This window comes from Galendromus occidentalis, unplaced genomic scaffold, assembly GCF_000255335.2.
Source record: "Galendromus occidentalis unplaced genomic scaffold, Mocc_1.1 scf7180000077470, whole genome shotgun sequence".
In the NCBI taxonomy this organism is placed as follows: Eukaryota; Metazoa; Arthropoda; class Arachnida; order Mesostigmata; family Phytoseiidae; genus Galendromus; species Galendromus occidentalis.
The window spans coordinates 221,356-238,871 of NW_003805458.1; the positions used below are offsets into that span (position 1 = coordinate 221,356).

At 51.0% G+C, this 17,516-nt stretch overlaps 3 protein-coding genes across 3 annotated transcripts; all 3 read right to left on the reverse strand.

Annotated features, from left to right (window-relative positions):
• Positions 1-1,349: 1,349 nt before the first annotated feature.
• On the reverse strand, positions 1,350-1,884 carry LOC100899794 (uncharacterized). The gene has a single exon (XM_003744533.1). It carries the CDS (start codon positions 1,860-1,862, stop codon positions 1,350-1,352), a length of 513 nt encoding a protein of 170 aa, XP_003744581.1. The 5' UTR covers positions 1,863-1,884.
• A 5,817-nt stretch (positions 1,885-7,701) lies between these two features.
• Positions 7,702-10,461, reverse strand: LOC100907032 (cytochrome P450 3A31). Its single transcript, XM_029111802.1, has 8 exons — positions 10,379-10,461; positions 9,808-10,054; positions 9,553-9,675; positions 9,213-9,450; positions 8,933-9,075; positions 8,604-8,827; positions 8,267-8,464; positions 7,702-8,139 (listed from the first exon to the last, which is right to left on the reverse strand). Exons 1-8 carry the CDS (start codon positions 10,426-10,428, stop codon positions 7,737-7,739), a joined length of 1,626 nt encoding a protein of 541 aa, XP_028967635.1. The 5' UTR covers positions 10,429-10,461; the 3' UTR covers positions 7,702-7,736.
• A 1,334-nt stretch (positions 10,462-11,795) lies between these two features.
• LOC114828287 (cytochrome P450 3A31-like) lies at positions 11,796-14,435 on the reverse strand. Its single transcript, XM_029111787.1, has 5 exons — positions 14,395-14,435; positions 13,979-14,229; positions 13,013-13,076; positions 12,673-12,870; positions 11,796-12,183 (listed from the first exon to the last, which is right to left on the reverse strand). The coding sequence occupies exons 1-5, from the start codon at positions 14,433-14,435 to the stop codon at positions 11,796-11,798; spliced, it is 942 nt and encodes a 313-aa protein (XP_028967620.1).
• Positions 14,436-17,516: the final 3,081 nt, after the last annotated feature.

Here is a 17,516-nt window from a genome sequence, read left to right on the forward strand (position 1 = left end):
CGTCCGACTTCTGTCTGGCGCGTCAAGGTACTGAAACCCTCTATGCTGATTTGCGGATGATTTGAGCTCTCTAGCCCGGGGAGGATGAAATCCTTGCGCTCGGTATCTGTCTCCGGGAAATGATCTGAGTGAAAAAGCATCGAGTCAACTTTGGCGACCGAATCGTAGCGCTCATCATTTTATTCTGAAATTCGATCTTCCGAATACCCCTGTCATCTCCTCATTTGGTCTGCCTTCTATTTTCGACTGCTTGCTTGCTCTCTTGTGTGGACACACTCACGTGACTTTCGCTAACTTAGTCAACCCATCCCTCTTAATTTAATGCTTAACGTACAATCTCGGCCGCTACCCGCGGCGAAATAACTTATTCTGCGGATATTTCTCTCATTACGAAAGAGACCTCTACAAAAACATGACATGATCAGGAGATTTACACTCAGCGTCTCCAGCATGCGGATTGTTCTCAGTGCTTTTGAAAGCGTGACCACATCGTCAAAATGTCGGATCTCGAATCTCCCGTCGATCGACCGTGGACGAAGCCCTCAGCTTCGTCTCCGACGTCGTCCAACCCTCCTCAGCTCGCGGGTTCACCACAACGAGCATCGTAGCCGGATCCGACAACAGAAAATGTCGCCATACTCGTGCTTGAGCAGGTCCGCTTGCTCCCTCAATCGATATCCACGCAATCCGCGTGCTGAGAGATCGCACCAAAATTGGAAAAACAGGCCTAAATTGAGATGTGGTGTCCAACCGAGCGGCCGTCTCGGGTCGCTTCTCCAGTGAGCGGGGAAATAGCGCGGCTCTGACACGGAGGCCGCTCGTTCCTCTCCCTCCCAATCATTGTTTTCCCGAAGACACCGTTCGAAAAAACGCTATCATCTCGCAGACACATCCTGAGTTTTGCAAGTGAACAACAAGGTCCTCTACATAGGCGACCGAAAGAACGGCGCGCAAACACCTTCTGCTACATACATAGTAGTTGATAGAGCTAATCTTGTTATTATTATCCTTATTGTCATCATCATCCTTATAATATCGACATTGTAATAATTAGGAATGAGCTAAACTCTCAAACAACATACAACTATGACGGGGCGAACTTGGAATTCCGGTCTTTTGCCGATGCAGTGTACAGTTTGCAATTGATAAACAGATGTCCTAGATTCACGACGAGTTTCCTCTCCGCTATTCATTGTTTGCATCTGATTCCAGCCGACGAAGAACCCTACGCTGTCGGACAAAGATCGGGTCGCGAGCAAGCGGGTGAGGAAGCATCGCTCTTCATCTTTTGTTGTTTTCGCCGCCGTCGGTTCTGCCGCAGATGATGATGCCGTTGCAGATCCACGTCACTAAGTCGCCGCGCACGCTAAGAATTTCCCATTCGAAGTTGTTTTCTTCGCAGCTGTCGTCGTCGATGCGGCGACCGGAGCAGAGTTTGAATCACAGCTAACACATGAATCGTTCGAAGGAGGCGATCCGAGAATTTGAGAATTTTTCGTGCCGCGCCGCTTCGGGTCTTGGAGTCGTCGCACGGCTTCTGAAATTAGGGTGCCTTGCTTGAGCAGCACCTGCAACAGCTCGTATGGATCCTCTTGCTCGGATTGGTTGCGAGGTGAAGACACCCGTCGACACGAACACTGATCGCGACGATTTTCCTTGCTGGGTATACTGTACGGCGAAACCCGCCTCGAGGTTCGCGAGGTGCACGACCGACAGACGCCCGTTAGAGAAACTGGCGCCTTGAGCTTGAGGTTCTCCCGGATGGCGGACACGAGTTCATCCATTGGTGAAGTATTTCCAGCAGAAGAGTCTTTGATATCTTTGAGATCGACCACCATCCGTTGTGGGAACACTGTGAACATATCCCGTGTTGACGTCGTCGTCCGAATCAAAACAAACCTTACGCTTTGCCTTGACTGAATGACTGACTGGCTCACTGCTGGTGTGTCTGGCGGACTGTCTCGAACTTTCTCACTGTTTCTCGATCGAGTCGCTTGCTCTACTCCAATGTCGTATCCAGAAATGCACTAGCAGTCACTCCTAAGAATACTTTCCGAGGCTGGGCACTGGGCACTCATACGAATCACCACCGATTCGTTTCGAAATAGATGATATTGCTTCCGCTGTGGCCGCCTCACACAGGCCTTGTAGTTTGTAAATAGTGCCAGCTGCCTTTCGGCCACACACTTTTATTCTCCATTCAAGCACACTCTCTCTGTTCCCAGCGACTACACGCATGCGCCTAACCCGCGGTCAACAAGATCCCTTTTTAATGGACTGATTTACGAACAAGGAATAGTTAGGGCGCTCGCTTTGCTCCACGGATAGCTTCATAATCGGAGAGACTTCCCACCAAATCCAGATTCTGTCTGATCCGTTCCGCGAGTTCGGTTCAAAACAAAAACATCCACACCACGTATTGTGGATGAGAGAGAGCGACCGCGGAGTATCAATGACGTCATGTGGTCCGAGAAAGAGCGGCTGTGGACAGATGGACAGAACGACGTTTTTTTTTGAACGGAAGAACGTGTGTTAAGGGATATCGTATACTGATCGAGCGTTTAGGGATGGCTATCGAGGGAGGTATCTCGCTTCTCTGGGATATGGGAGCCACTGCTTCCTGAAAGATTGAGTGGATAAACAACCCGGGGAAAGACTCTAGCACATATCGAGACGATGATGACGATGATCTTTGCCCGGCGTCCGATAGAAATCAGGCGGTACCAACAGGCATTTCAGAGCGCCGGGTTCAGCTTCTAATCTGAGGACTCGGTTCTCAGGACTCCAGGATTCGGTGTGATCCGCCTGGGGCGTCGCAGGGAATCGCCCAAGATCCTCGAGGATCGCGCCCTCCAAAATTTCCCTGCACAGCGAGCCGGCTATGACCGAGTCCTCGGATCCTCTGCGATATGACAATACATCGAAAAGGATCCCGAAGAATCGCGCGTATGCCCCCTCCCCTCCCCCCACACCGGGGTCGGGGTCTCATCCATGTCAGAGACCATGGCTCGCAGTGACCCTGCCTGCCGCCATCCTGGCAGCCGATAGGGATTTCTGTCACGGAAGTGCACGGCGCTCGAGCATACGAATAGAATGCAATGTAAATCACGCCGCAGAACATGCACCATTGACGGACACTGGATCACGCGACGATTTACGGACTGCGGGGTGGACAAAGGAGCTGGAGTGGGCAGCTTATCTCAGCAGATGGGGTGGAACTCGAATCTCGAACTAGAGAGCCAAGCGAAAGTATCTATCTCAAGCATGTTAGGAGCTAAGGAACTCATGTTTAGGAGTCGGCTTGCTGGTTGTACGACGGAGAGTAGACGTTTGTCCACCGGGAAGAGGTCTCTGAACGGCGCCTTGCTCTGGGAGGGGCGGTCAAGGCACAGAGGAGCAAGAGGAGGAACTGCTTCTCATTGAGGAAGCCTAGGGTCCCGCGGAAGTCATTTCCTAGATTATCGTCTGGTACAAATCACATGCTCAGGGAAGATCTGGGGGAACCGATTCTTACTCGATGGTAAAAACTCGTTCTATGTGGTTCGAATATGTCCAGAATATGGAAGGGATTTGCGAGATTTGGCCGACGATTGGGCTATCTTCAACCCAGGACTCCGAACTTGCGGGAGTTATTCGAGTCTCGCGGGAGACCACGGAAGTGGGCCGCTAAAAAACGAGTACTCATTGCATCTCCCTGAATATTGAGGAGAATCGGTCGCCGCCCACCTAAACGAAGGAGCGGATGGGAAGTAATCCATATACATATAGCTGAGGATTCTTGGAAGTTTTTAGTTTATTACATTGCCTAATTTCCAACTCTCCAACGAGATCTCAAGTTCAGATGACAGCATGTAAGACGACCGGAGGAAGGTGGCTCGGGACGACCACCTGAATTCTCACAACCCCCAACCCCCCTGAAACGATGCCTCAGTGACTAACAGCCGACGTAGGTCAGCTCGAGGCCGGTTTTCCGCTCGAATACCTGCAACGGCAAAGTCTCCAGCTAGAAAAGGAACGATCAGAGGCTTCCTCGGAATCCGATCGTCTTCTTCATGTTCGACTGGCGGTTGCAGTAGACTCAACCAGCGGATGCACCCGTTGGGGCAAGCGTGTCGGGGACCGCCGCCACCGTCTTCGGCAGCAGCGCAGCGCCTCCTTCGCTGCTCATAATTGGACATGCACGCCCCACCGGAAGACTCTCTGAGCTTGCTCGATTTGCCTTGAGCCATTTCCCACGCGTCTCCCAGGAATGCCTCGAAGGTGGCCGCTGTATCTAATGCGCTTCGAGTCGACCTGCCGATTTCTTCTGAGGAGTCGCTTTCTCCCGGGAATCCGGCAATTCCTTCCGTGATTCCATAGTGCGCTCGACCTTCGCGACACTTCGGTCCTCCGTCTTCCGTTCGACGATCTTGAGCTTCAACATTGCGCGGAGTCGTATGATGGAGGCCATCGGTTTCGCGGCCAAAATCATCTCGCCTTCCACGAGCATACAGTCTCGAGAAAACTGAAATCAGGTGAGACGGCAATTTCCATCGATCGCCAAGCTGATGTTACCTCATTTCGAAGTCACTGTTTCCAGGTCCGCCCCGAAAATTTTCAACATTCAGAATTCAGCGCTTTGAGCGCGTCATGGGAAGGCATAAGGGCCTTATCAAGAGGCAGCATTCACCTTGATGATGGCGTCGGCTTCGAACAGCGTCGAATTGTCCTTGCTGAGCCGTGTGGTCGCTCCTTGGACACATTGCCGCTTCTATGTCGTTTTCTGTGGGAGGGGACATTACCCCCGCTCCTCGTAGAAGTCCTCGAGCGCGCCCCTCTGAGCGTTATGATGACACGCTCGATCATCCTTAGGGTATGATTCCTTCTGTGCGTGAGTCAGAGGAAAGGATTTGCGAGAGAGAAGCGCGGGAGACGTGCGCTTCGGATTCGAGCCGATGCTCGGTTGAATTGGAGCTGTATCCGAGCTTTTCCGGGCTGGACCAGAGAAAGTATGCGCGGCTAGGTCGTTCCCCAGTGGAGCTCCGGTACCTGCTCTGTCTGAGCGAAAGTTTTGCCGGCAGCAGGGGTCGGACCTCTCACTCCTTGAAACGCCATCTCGCGCACGAGCAGCGTCCCCAGGGGCGTGCACAGATTTTTTTCGAGTGGGGGGCAATTGAACAAGATGACGATGCGCCTATCCTGGGCATATACTCCAGCATTATGGCCGAGAGATTTGATGGGGGCCATCGCCTCTTGCGTGACGCTCACGGAAAGGGAGCAGCATTTCGAGAAGAGATTCCTAATTCGCGAAGGGCGCGTCTGTAAGGGGAATGTGAACGCGCAGACCTCTCGACCCACCATTGGTCGTGATTGGATCGGTAGGCGGACTTGGTAACGATGGCCGGGACGGGAGAGTATTCGGGCTGTTACTCTTCCCGAATGAATCACCTATTGGTATTCCTTCACAATCACGGTGCGGGGCGGGGTTATCGCATAGGGCGAGACGCGAGGCTTGCCACGGAATAGGCAATTCTTTTCCAGCCGGACGAATCTTGCAAGCAAGTCTACAACGATGCTTCGGCCGATGCTGTCCTGGAAAGACGTGCTATCCACGATCCTGCATCGGAGATCAACAATGGAAACCGCCCGCTCTTCAATCAAGGACCGCCCAAGAGAACCTTCGGATTTGCTCCCCGTGATTCGATGGCATCCCTTTGGGGAGCTCTCGCAATCTACATTGATGGAATTTTCCGTGTGGTGCCTCGGCACTTACCTTGACTGTGTACGATCCATGCGTTTCACAGGGAGCAAATGATGCCACTCGTTCATTCTCTGCGACTTGACGTTGGCTCTGATTGATGATAGATTGTTGGCTTGCCCATATTATATCGATTGGAGAAGTTTTCCGTCATCAGAGATCGTTCCTTATTCAATGTTACTCACGCGCGCAGACTCAGGTCAGCGCTCCCACGAGAAAATCCTGCGTGTTTCCACTTCTTGGCCGTCCAATCCTCCAACCCAACGGGAGTGTTTGAGCGGGGAACCCAACTCATCATTCGGGCTAACTGGCATCCGGGTCACATGAGTAGCCACGCTTTTCATGTGCTAAAATATTCGCAACCCCATAGCTACGGAAGCGTATGCATGACATCTCCGCCCATCGGCCCTCCTCAGTCTCCCCGGTCTAAGCCCAATCTCACCGGTACAAGAAGGTGCCGCAGAGAAGAGTGGTTCCTGAATTCCCGACGCAGTATCAGGGGATTCATCCAGCAATGCATCCGGCCATCCTCGCTTCCCTCTGGTATCCGGCCTGCATGTCTCCCAGCATCACTTCCCCTCCTCCCAGTCGGAGATCTCGGTTCCTAAGATTGTCATGGATATGCGGTATAGCACCGGAGAGGGGAGATCTGTAGGTCTCTGTAGGTTTCCTCGGATCGAATCCAGCTTCTCGACCATCACGGGTCTTATTTCCCCAGCATCCTGCAAGCTTGTTTCGATGCCGAGACGATTCCGCTCTGTATGCAGTTGTCCCTCAACATATCCCTCCAGAGCCCGTTTTGGACTGGCGCTGCTTCTTCGCGGCAGTCTCTGAAGGAGATTCCCTTCTTGATGGGCTCTCCATCGCTGATCGGCTTACATTGTTCTTAGATCAGGTTATGTTCTGAGTTCTGAGATATCCAAGATCGTCCCTAAATCGTGAATGCCCAAGATTTCGAATATGGCCGCTGGATGTGCCGATGCATAATCTATAAGCGCTGACTTCGTGGTGAATATATCATCCGCTTCTGAGTTTCCCGGAACCTCTGAGGAGACATATGTCGTGAAGATTCCATGCGATCTCCACCTGATTTCCAGCGAAGTTGATCGACGCTGGAGGGCTCACCTCTGTAGAACCTGACCACAACTTGTATCTTGAGGAGGAGAGTTCGACCCGCTGCTTACTCTTCAAGGGATCTCGGATCACTCCTGACTCTACTCCGACTGCTTGCTGTGGATCTTTCTCAGGTCGCCCTGGGGAGGACCACTCCATGTGCCGACGAGCGCAGCTCAAGACCAATGGCTCTTTGAGCGTTGAGGGAATGCCTTCCCGCTGATTCCGATGCGCCCAAATCCTTGTGTCGGCCATGTTTTCATATTCTGATCGCCCATCGATTTCCGAGGCCGGAATATGGGCGTGCTCCGCCTCGGAATATCTTCCAGTCTGTCCAGTCTGCGGCCTGTCGATTTCAGTTGAATCAATTTGTGAAGCTCTAGCCAGTTCGCGGCAGCCATTGTCAGAGCAAAGAAAGAGATATATCCCATATATCTCACGTCTGATCAGTTTTCGAGCTACGTCGGTCCAAATCGGCATCCCCTTACATTTTGATTCGGTACATGGGAAACAAACGAAGCTACATGTAACGATTATCAGAAACCGGAGACCGCAGACCCCATTCACGATGTGCCCTTGGCTAGCTGTTGCGTCTGTGATAATCACTAACGAAAAGGATCCCCTCCATTTATTTCTCCCAGAGGCTTGGCATCGGTGAGAATCGGATCTAGATCCAATTTTCGACAATCTATGCTACATCCGGAACCGAGATTTACATCGAAAATTACAAGAGAAGCAACAATGGGACAATGCCTGAGTAATGAGCGTGTCCTCTGATCGATCCAATCTTCTCGTGAGTAAATACATCATCGTGGAGAAAACGAGCCCGGACAAGAAGCCGAATGGAGGTTGCAGGGGTTGGGGAGCGAAGTATTCTCAGACGTTTTCATTCGGGAGATAGCTGAACTCGCTCGACTTTGCACAATAAAGATTCTCCGACTCGTTGAGTGACGGGGAAATCATCGGTCTCGATGTGCTCATCGTTCAAAGGCTCCAACCGGGACGATAGCACATACTTCGTGAGCAGTTTCGCCAATGTTATTTTGATCTCCATCTGAGCAAATCTCATGCCAATGCAGTTCCGCGGTCCTGCCCCGAAAGGTTGCCATGCCCAAGACATCGCTGACGTCTTGTTCTCCGGTAGGAAGCGTTCCGGCCGAAACTTGTAAGGATCCGGGAATATATCCTCATTGTGATGCAGTTCGTCCGTTGAGGCGAACGTCCCCATGCCTTTGGGGATCGTGAAATCGTCGATGACAATGTCTTCCTTGGCTTCTCGGGTTGTGAAACTGTAATCAAGGCCCCTTCAGCTTCCTCTATGTCTCAGCGAATCCTACCGTCACTCTTTTGTGGACTCATTCATTGACAATTTCCCGCGCCTCCATCGGTGAATTGCTTGAGCTGCAGAAAACTTACAAGAACACGGGTGGGTACATGCGGAGAACCTCCTGAATGACTGCTTCCATATAGTGACATTTCTGCAACTTTTCAAAATCGAATCTCTTCCCCCGATCTGTAGCTTCCAGGAGTTCTTGTCTCAATTTCTCTTGCACTTCGGGGAAACGGAGAAGCATTTTCGTGATGAAAGCTAAGGACGAAGAGGTCGTCTCGAACCTAGAAATAAGAGCTCCTTACGCTCAACGTCACGACCAATGAGTAATGGCGGTAAGAAGGAGGATTCTCCCGACGCCATCCGGCAACCGAAACGGAGGCACTGGTTCAGTAACGGGATCGGACAAAACGAGGGCCTTACCCTGCCAGGAGAATTAGGAAAGCATTGTCTATGACTTCATCGTCGGTCAGTCCCCTCGATTTCCCAGAGAATGGACACTCGGAACCCGCGACATTCGCAGCTGCCTCGTTCGACTCTCTGTCTTTTTCCTCTGCGACGTCTCCGGCGATCAGATCGTCATCGCTGGTCGGCTTTTCGGTTTTCTGGGCATCGATCATCAATTGGAGAAGATCGACCCGATGATTCTGGAGGAGGAGGATTTGGTGAAGCACATCGATTTTACATAAATCGAATTTTCTCGAATTGCTCGAATCGACCTCGAAATCGAAAATCGTTCCCCTTGCGCTCACCTCGGGGTTCGCGCGTCGAAGTTTGACTACATCGGCACACTTTTTTTTCAGATCATCCACTGGATTGATGCCTTCATTCTGCGCTCGAAGTCGCAGTGCGGTGATGAGCTTACCGAGGATCGGCCACAGGATAGGAAAAGAAACTGCGAGGATTTAGCCGATTCGATTAGTATCGGCGAGACTCCCAGCGAACCATGACTTTGCGGAAATCTCCATCGGTTCGTAGTGTATCGAACGGTATCACAGTCTAGAATCTCTTTATCGAGTAGGACTTACTCACTTATAATCACCCCAACTAAATTGAATTTCTGGGTGAAAATAAGCCTCGACGAGTCGAGGATCTTCGAGTTCTTGATGTCCTCCTGAATACCAAAGTCAACTCCCATGCCCGTCTTGCAGATAGTTTCCAGTGTGAGGGCTTGATAGAGCTCGTAGATGTTGAACTCGTTCGAGTTCGCGAACTCTGTATCGATATTCTTCAGGAACCCGTCTACAATGGAGCACACCTCGGGATTCAACTGGAAGTATAATCGCCATTGGATACCTTCTTATTAGATCTCGATAAGCCGATATCAACATTTTCATTGAGGATTGTTCTGGTTGAAGCGCGAGCTGATTACTTGTTTCAGTTTTCTCGAGGTGAACGACGGTGTCAGCGTCGACCTCACGTCCTTCCAACGTTGGCCGCGCAGGACGGTCAAGGCACTATCCAGACCTCCGACGGGGCCTCCGCTGACTAGGTCCTGGGCAAGGGGAAAATATGGCTGTCAACTTTCAGCTCGGAGCTTGAGATTTTTCTGAATGTTTTCGCTCTCGATCCCCGCTCGGGTTTCCTTCGAACTCTGGCAGACGGAAAATCGCCCCGACAGACTCACGGAGCGGTCGGCGAAGTTGTGGAATTCCTTCAACAGTATCGTCTTCAGATGTTCTGGATCAGCGCAGACAACGACTGGTTTCATGCCAAAATAGTATCCGACCACGGGTCCGTATTGCTTGTGCCAACGACTCAACATCTTTAGGTGACCATGTTTGTAGATGTCCCACAAGTTTCCGGAAAAGAACGACGGGGGTGGTCCCGGTATATTGTTGCGTTGATGAATGGAGAGGTGCCGCCGTCGCTGCCTGCAACCGAGCAGTACTAGAATACGCGCTCCCGTCCACGCTCTTGAGCGAGAGAATCAGACGGAGAGGGCTCTTCTTGCCGAGAATCGTTTCGAGAAGCACCCCCTGCTTCCCCGTCCGCGCCCCTGTGTTTGAAGAGTGAGACCATCGATCTCGAATCGACCACATCAAAATGCACAATTCAATCAGAGCGAGTGAAGAGAAACTCATAATGGAAGGCTCGCGAAAAGTTTTTGCCTTCTTGAAGATTAATGGAAGCTTCTCATCCATCTGGATATCGTGGGAATGAGAACACATGAGAATAAAATGATAGATCACACTCACCATACGAAGATGATCAGTCCAAGTACGGCGCAAGTTACATAAAGCAACATTCCGACAGCGATACGCGTCTCTCTGCCACGGCAGTGTTTGACGGCGATCGGTGTTGGTCAGCTCGTGGATGGCGGTGGATCGTTTCCCTTTCCGCCCGCCGACAGGGCGCTCGCGGAGGAGTGAATCGAGCTGTGAGAGTCCGATAGCTCTCTGGGGATGCATACTGCGGCTTAGATCGCCCGAAGTACTATCAGAGAGCTGAAGAATCAGACTTCTCTGGGTCCAACAGGCTCGTCCCGAGAACTACGACCCGACGCTGCTTGACTAGCATCGCAAAGCGTCGACTGTTGCATTCTTCGGTTGTGAAAAATCGGAGGCTGTAAGAAACTCCATGAATCCGATGTAGTATTCCGTCTCGCATCTGCAACGAACTTGGACTTTCTCTGAAGTGGCAGAAATAGAGAGAGGCTCAGATCTTCGGTCAAGTGGGTGCTAGTCGAGACAAGGGGTGTTTGGAACGGAAGAGACGTCGAGAAAAAATAACGAGCTCCGAAAATGTGTCTGCGGGCCAGCCGCATGATGCGACAAGGCACGTTCTCCGATCTACGATGTTCCGGGTTCCCGACCGACACCAGTGTCAATGAGAGCGCTCCAACTTTTATTACCCGAACCTGGTCTTTGGGAGAAAGAGTGGAGAGTCGCCCATTGCCATGGCTCATCCAGCGACGACGCAGGGATGCGTGGTTGAGAAACGTATAAACATAAATGCAGAATCATACAGTTCAGAGGAGAATGCGGGGAGTTCGTGTACTCAGGGGAAGAGTGGCTGAGGCAGCCCGCATTGGAATAGATTGATTTTCTTCGGTAAAGGACTGCACATGTCGTCAAGGCGATGTGCTACCGCTTCTGGATACCTTGAGCGACGAACCCTCACCATTGATGGGAAAGACGCTAATGGGAGACCGGTATCATGTGGGCTCAGCAGGTATCATAAAACATGTCCACCGCCTCGAATAAGATCAATGACCAACTCTCGTCCAGAGGCGCCGGGAATCATATGAATGGGATATCGGAGAGCGAATGGATGTTCCATCATGCCTGACTGCTCGTCCATATATGCGAATTCTCGTTTCAAGGCGTCTAATGCAGGTCTCTGTCAGACCAACGAGGTAGTAGCTCTCGCTGGCATGCCATGGATCGCCGCAAGACCAGAAAACTGATCCATGTTTGTCATCTCGACAGCCGATACAAAATCGATTTCATTGTAGGATCGACGCAGGAGGAGCCGAACTTGACCCTCTCACAACATTGTGGATCTCGCCCACGACTTAATCGAGTCTCAATGAGATGTCCATGATTTCCGCGTCTTCCTCGTACGTCCGAGGCATCTCCGAATCAGAAGATTGGTATTGGTATTGATCTATCCTCAGATTTCCTTGAGTTTGCAGAGCAGAGGACCGTCAAGCTTTTGGAAAATGCGGGACTGCGAGGGAATGAGTTTTGCATTATTTCTAGGTTCTCGATGAGACGTCAACTCGTACTTCGTGAGCAGTTTCGCTAGAGTTGTCTTCATTGCCATCATCGCGAATATCTTGCCGATGCAGTTCCGAGGTCCAGCTCCGAACGGCTGATGCGCCAAAGACATTGCCAGAGTTCTGTTTTCTGGCAAGAATCGATCCGGTTGAAACGAATATGGATCCGCGAATATCTCCTCATAGTAATGCAGCGATCTGACCGAGACGTAGACCTCTACACCTTTCGCGATAGTAAAATCGCCCATCTCGTAATCTTGCGCGGTGTGGCGCGCCTCAAAGCTGGAATCGAAAGTCGATGCTTATCGCAAGCCCGGAAAGAAACTAGATTCAGCTACGGGACAGGAATCCCCCGCGGGCAATGGCGGATGAACCCAGAAGGACCACAAGGCTGTAGACTGGAGAGGCAGATTTCGGGGGTAGGGGGCCGAATACCGGGGAGCAGTGAATTTTCGGCAGAGAGCCTAGTCAAAAATTGTTGAGGGGACCTAATCTCCCGAAAAATCCCTGAGATCAATCCTAATCAACCGCCTCAACGACAGCCTGTTTTTCTCTCCATCCGGGAACAGAGGAGAATTTTTTGAGACCCGGCTGCCCGCGCTGCAAAGCGTCTGAACCCCTTTCTAGACGGCTTATATTGGGGCGGTGGTCCTGATTAAGCCCAATAGCGGCAAATTCATAAATCCGTCGCTGCCCGCAAAACGTTCCAGCATGATGAAGCGTAAAGCGGCTCGAAGCAGGGATATGTGATTGGGCATATGTGAAACTCACAAGAGAAGCGGTGGATACATGCGGAGAACTTCTAAAATCACGGCTTCCATGTACGCGCATTTCTGCATTCTGTCGAAATCAAATTTCGTCCCTCGATCTGTAGCGGCAAGGAGCTCGTTTCGGAGCCTCTCCTGGACCTCGGGGAAACGAAGAAGTAGCTTCGTTGTGAAAGAAAGCGCAGTGGAGGTCGTTCCTGATCTGAAATTCGGTACTCCGTTTTTTCGCTGAAGCCATCGTTGCATAAAGCCTTCGGTTTACAGTATGGCGACAGCGATCTTCCTGGTGACGGCAATGAGCTTAAAAAGTAAGAGATAAGAATCCACCCTGAAGAGATAATTACCCTGCTAAGAGAGCAGAACTCGCCATGTCCGTTATCTGGTCATCGGTCAATCGCTTCGATTCCCCTGAAAAGACACATTCAGAGTCGGTAGTTTCTGCAGCTTTCGAAGATTGCTCAAATCCATCGTCGAAACGGGCATGATTTTCGACACTCTGAGAATCCATGAGCAGTTGAAGGAGGTCAGGGCGGCAGGTCTGAAGAGAGATGGGAGAAGAAAAGAGCATTTCAATCAATTGTACATACAAAGGTTTCGAGGGCTTTTCATCTGCATTTCGTCAGGGGGGCTTGACCTCTAGGCCTGGCTGTATTCACCTCAGGATTGCTCCGCCGAAGAGCAACTATTTCGGCGCAACTCTCCTTGAGATAAGCAAGGGGGTGCTTTCCCTTGTAATGTTTCTTCATGTAGAGATCAGCGATATAAATTCCAACGGTTGTCCACACAATCGGAAAAGAGACTGTTCGGAAAAAACCATCAGCGCTCCCATTAGAGCTGGCGGACAGTGTTTTTCTAATCGGCGGCGATTCGGAATAGATTTGAAAAGCGAAACGACTCTCTTGCAAAAGCTATCGAGGATTCCGGGATCGAGTAAGAGGGTCTGGACCATGAACTCACCTACGATCACTCAGAATAAGTTCACTTGCTCAAAAAGGAGGAACTTCGTCAATCTGAGCAGATCTGAACCCCTGAAGTTTTTCTGTAGGCCGAAGTTCACTCCCATTGCCGCTCTGCACATGGTGTCACCACCTAATGCTTCATAGAGCTCGTTGACCTTCCAGCGCTGACCTGTCAGAGAGCTCAGAGAAAACCCCAAGAACCGGGAGTTATCTCCCTTGGTGAGAATCTGGGGAGCGAATTCGACGAGGGCGATTCATATTCATATTTCATCCCGTTACCCTTGTCGTCACGCCTCTTACATCCGACCGATGTCATGATCGAATACCACTGGTGAGACAATAATCATGAACTTACGGAGCGATCAGAGAAATTCTGGAAGTCTTTCACGAGGATGTTCTTCAGATATTCGGGATCAGAGCAGTTGATGAGCGGTATCGAGCCAAAGAAATACCCGACCACAGGTCCGTACAGCTTATGCCAGCGCTCGACCATAGTGATGTGCCCATGCATGTAGATGTCCCACATGTTACCGAATAGCAACGAGGGGGCCGGTCCTGGTACTTTGTTGCGTTGATGGATTGAGAAATGACGCCGTCGATTCCTGGAAACTAGGCGGTCCTGAACTGATCGTCGATGGCAACCGTATCGAAGCCGCCGCTGACTCCAAAAATCGAAGGCACAGAGAAGTAAGTATCACGGAAGAGGCGTTACGTCGTACGACCCCTGCTATGTTTCAGAAAATGAATAATGGATCAATACGACTTACAGAAGGCAAATCAGCCCGGCGAACGCAAAGTAATGCAGCATGTTGTCGGCACTATCTTATTGCTCTCCTTGGGGCGGGAACCTTCTCGGACGGCCAGGTCTCGACCCAAACGAGCAAACCTTTTCTCGATTGACGAAACTTCAGAGACACCTGATGGGCTGACAAACGGGCTGAATTCGGGAGGGACCATCACTGCTGGTGACTCTACCACATGTACACATTGAGCGAAAATGGCCCGTTCAAAGATCGGAATAGGTTTTCCCAACAGGCTCGAAAAATGAGAAGCTTCCGTATTTTGAAATATTGCACACGAATCGCGTCCCGGGGTATAAGTTAAGCAATTTCCAGCTTCCGTCCCCCCCGTGCGGGGGCGGAAGCCGCTCCGGTCATCCAAGGAGAATTCCACGGCGTACTCGGAGCTCCACATAGCTCATCTCAGGACATACGCGCTCGAAGTCGCGGCGGGTCAAGGTAATGATTTTCCTCTCCTTCTAAACTTCCTGGATAATAATTTCTTCTTCGACGGATCCGTTTCTTTCAGGTTTTCCCCTCCACACGATGACTAGGATAGCAGATTACTTGATCAAGAGATCGTGGACACGGGATTATCCGCAGCATCCTCAGCCCTATCGGAGAGTGGTCTCGCGACGCGTACCCGCGTCGCGAATCTAGGACGGGGAACTCGATGGGGAGAAAGTCGTACCCTCAGTGGAAGGCTCCGTTGGTGAAACTCTCCATCAGACTACTCCACACCTAAGTTTAGATGTAGGTTGAATATCGTTCCAGACGAGTTTTGAAATGTTCATCATCTCAACCTCGACGAAGCCGCAATGTCGGATATTCGTCTCAATATCGCGAATGGATAGGTGCACCCTATCGATGTTGACAGGCTCTTAAAACGAATGGAAGCTGGAGGATATCGAGATCGGTAGATTATCCAGCGACGCCTCATAGAAACATCTGTGCGTAGCTGAGCTAATTTCCACTTTTCGGGCTCGGATGCGCGGAACATTATTTTAATGCCGGAACAGAATAGGTAAGCACGGACCTTGTCGCCAGCTGATTCTCCGACGCGGAATGAGGACTGCTTCCTCCGAAATTGTTAGAATCTGAGAGAGACGATCTTCATCGCATTGAGGCTGAGCTAGTTCTAGCTGATCCGAGGCAGCAGTCAGCTATCGACCAGCGGACGCCGCAAATGGTTCTCAATGCGGAGGTGCTTTCAGTGCGAAATCATCTTGATTACTAACTGATATTCGGCTCTTGAATGGACACGCCAGGTCGGCCTGGTTTTAATTCAGGATACCCCGCCGTCCAGCCTAATTCGAATTCCTCGAAACCGTCGATGCAATCGTCGCTCACGATATGCTGGGCTCCAGGCCTATTAGCGATTTATGCTCGGGCAGAGCTTCCGAACATTTCCTGTGGTAGAGAAAATAATTTTCTCCTGAAATCCTCGCATGAGCAAGCTTGTGTGGAGGTTCAACATGCACAGACCACTGCTATCATTGCTGATATGAATGGTGTAATTCTTGTCGATCCGAGGCAGTATCAGAGCTCAACCGCGGAAAACCTCAATCACCAAACAGAGCTGGAAGACTCTGAAAAATGAGGGGGTTTTCGATTCCAGCATCAATATTTCACCCCTGAAACCCAGCGGGTGAGCGACGTCATCCCGAGAAGTACCCCCTTATTCTCCAAGTATTCCATCTCTGCATTCCACCCATAAGAGTCTCTGCTCGGTACGGTGATTTTTATGAAACTCCTCTGTTCCGAATCAAGATCTTCTTGCTCAGATAGGGTACAGGATTCGCACACCCAGAGGCAGTGGCGTAGCGAGCCGGAGTGCCGCCCGGGGCGGTGATTCGTTTTCCGTTTTTCACCATGCTCGACGAAAATGCCGCCCCCTGCCAGATATTTTTTTCCTCGAAAACACTCCGTTTTTTTTTTGGTTTGAAACCCCGAAATGCCGCCCCTAAGAGCTCCGTAGGAAGTGCCGCCCGGGGCGGTCCGCCCCCCCCCCCGCCCCCGCCTTACTACGCTACTGCCCAGAGGCCAGTGATCCAACCATTCGCACTGGACACGCTTTCGGCTCCGCTTTACGAGGGACATGACCGATGTGCAGGCCGGCACTTTGAATCTACGGTTAGTCAAGTGAATGAAGTTTAGAGAGGTCCTCCTTCACAGTTTGGAGCTTCAGAGATTAGAACCATACATATGTATAAGGCGACTCCCGGCTCCCTCCGGATTGCTTTATCAGAAGAAACTCTATTCCATTCGAGATATGGAAATTGAAATGTTCGACATGTGTTTCCATTAGCTCGGTGAATCGCCTTCGCGCTGCTATTGCTGGAATGTGGGATGCGGCGAGCTCGAGTCGGGCGCTCCGCGTTTTAAGAAATACCTTCGCCTTGGACATTCTCTCAGAGGGCCGGCCTGGCATTCGGGAAGATGCCCGAGATTCCCTGGAATTCAAATGATGGCTTTCGCCCTTCGATATCCCCAGATATTCACTTAATCGGCAATCGGAGTAATCTCATTGCGAAGGTAATATGATCAATCGAGCTCCGGAAGCATTAGGCTACATTCACATAAGGCTACATCAGGCTACCGCGAGCCAAACGGACACATAACGGGATTTCGACCATCAGGCTATCCTAATAATTGAGTTAATCCCCTAGTCGCAAAGGTCGAACCATTGTCAGGCTTTATCTGTGCTCGATCGTTATGACCGATGTCTGGCAAAGAATGTTTTCATTTGTCACTCCATCGGTGTGACAAATCGCTGGGATCGATTCGCCCAATTTGATCTCGATTTCACTTTCAACTGAATTTCATTCATCGTCGACCCTAACACCCGGATCCGATGTTGGATCATGCGTCTCGTTTCTCCTTGATGGCTGGGTGATGTCTCACTGTCTCGGTCCGAGCACGACGCCGTATTCCAGAGATAATCAACATCCGTGAAGCCGTAAGTCATCGATAATGAATCCGATTCGGGTCCGGGTCCTCGGAATGACTTCCAGACTCGAGCCCACGTTTACTCTTGAGAGCGGGAATCGCGGAAGGTCGCTGATCCACATGAGGATAAGGAAAAAGGTGTCGAAGCAATTTGCCGCGGA

Coding starts and splice junctions, on each gene's coding strand:
- LOC100899794 (XM_003744533.1), bottom strand. CDS start 1,862: ATGTTCACAGTGTTCCCACAACGGATGGTGGTCGATCTCAAAGATATC.
- LOC100907032 (XM_029111802.1), bottom strand. CDS start 10,428: ATGTTGCTTTATGTAACTTGCGCCGTACTTGGACTGATCATCTTCGTA. Junction 8,828..8,932: donor TTCGACGCGCGAACCCCGAG/GTGAGCGCAAGG, acceptor CTCCTCCTCCAG/AATCATCGGGTCGATCTTCT. Junction 8,140..8,266: donor ATGTACCCACCCGTGTTCTT/GTAAGTTTTCTG, acceptor CCTTGATTACAG/TTTCACAACCCGAGAAGCCA.
- LOC114828287 (XM_029111787.1), bottom strand. CDS start 14,435: ATGCTGCATTACTTTGCGTTCGCCGGGCTGATTTGCCTTCT. Junction 14,230..14,394: donor GCCGGGCTGATTTGCCTTCT/GTAAGTCGTATT, acceptor CCTAGTTTCCAG/GAATCGACGGCGTCATTTCT. Junction 12,871..13,012: donor AGTTCTGCTCTCTTAGCAGG/GTAATTATCTCT, acceptor ACCGAATTTCAG/ATCAGGAACGACCTCCACTG.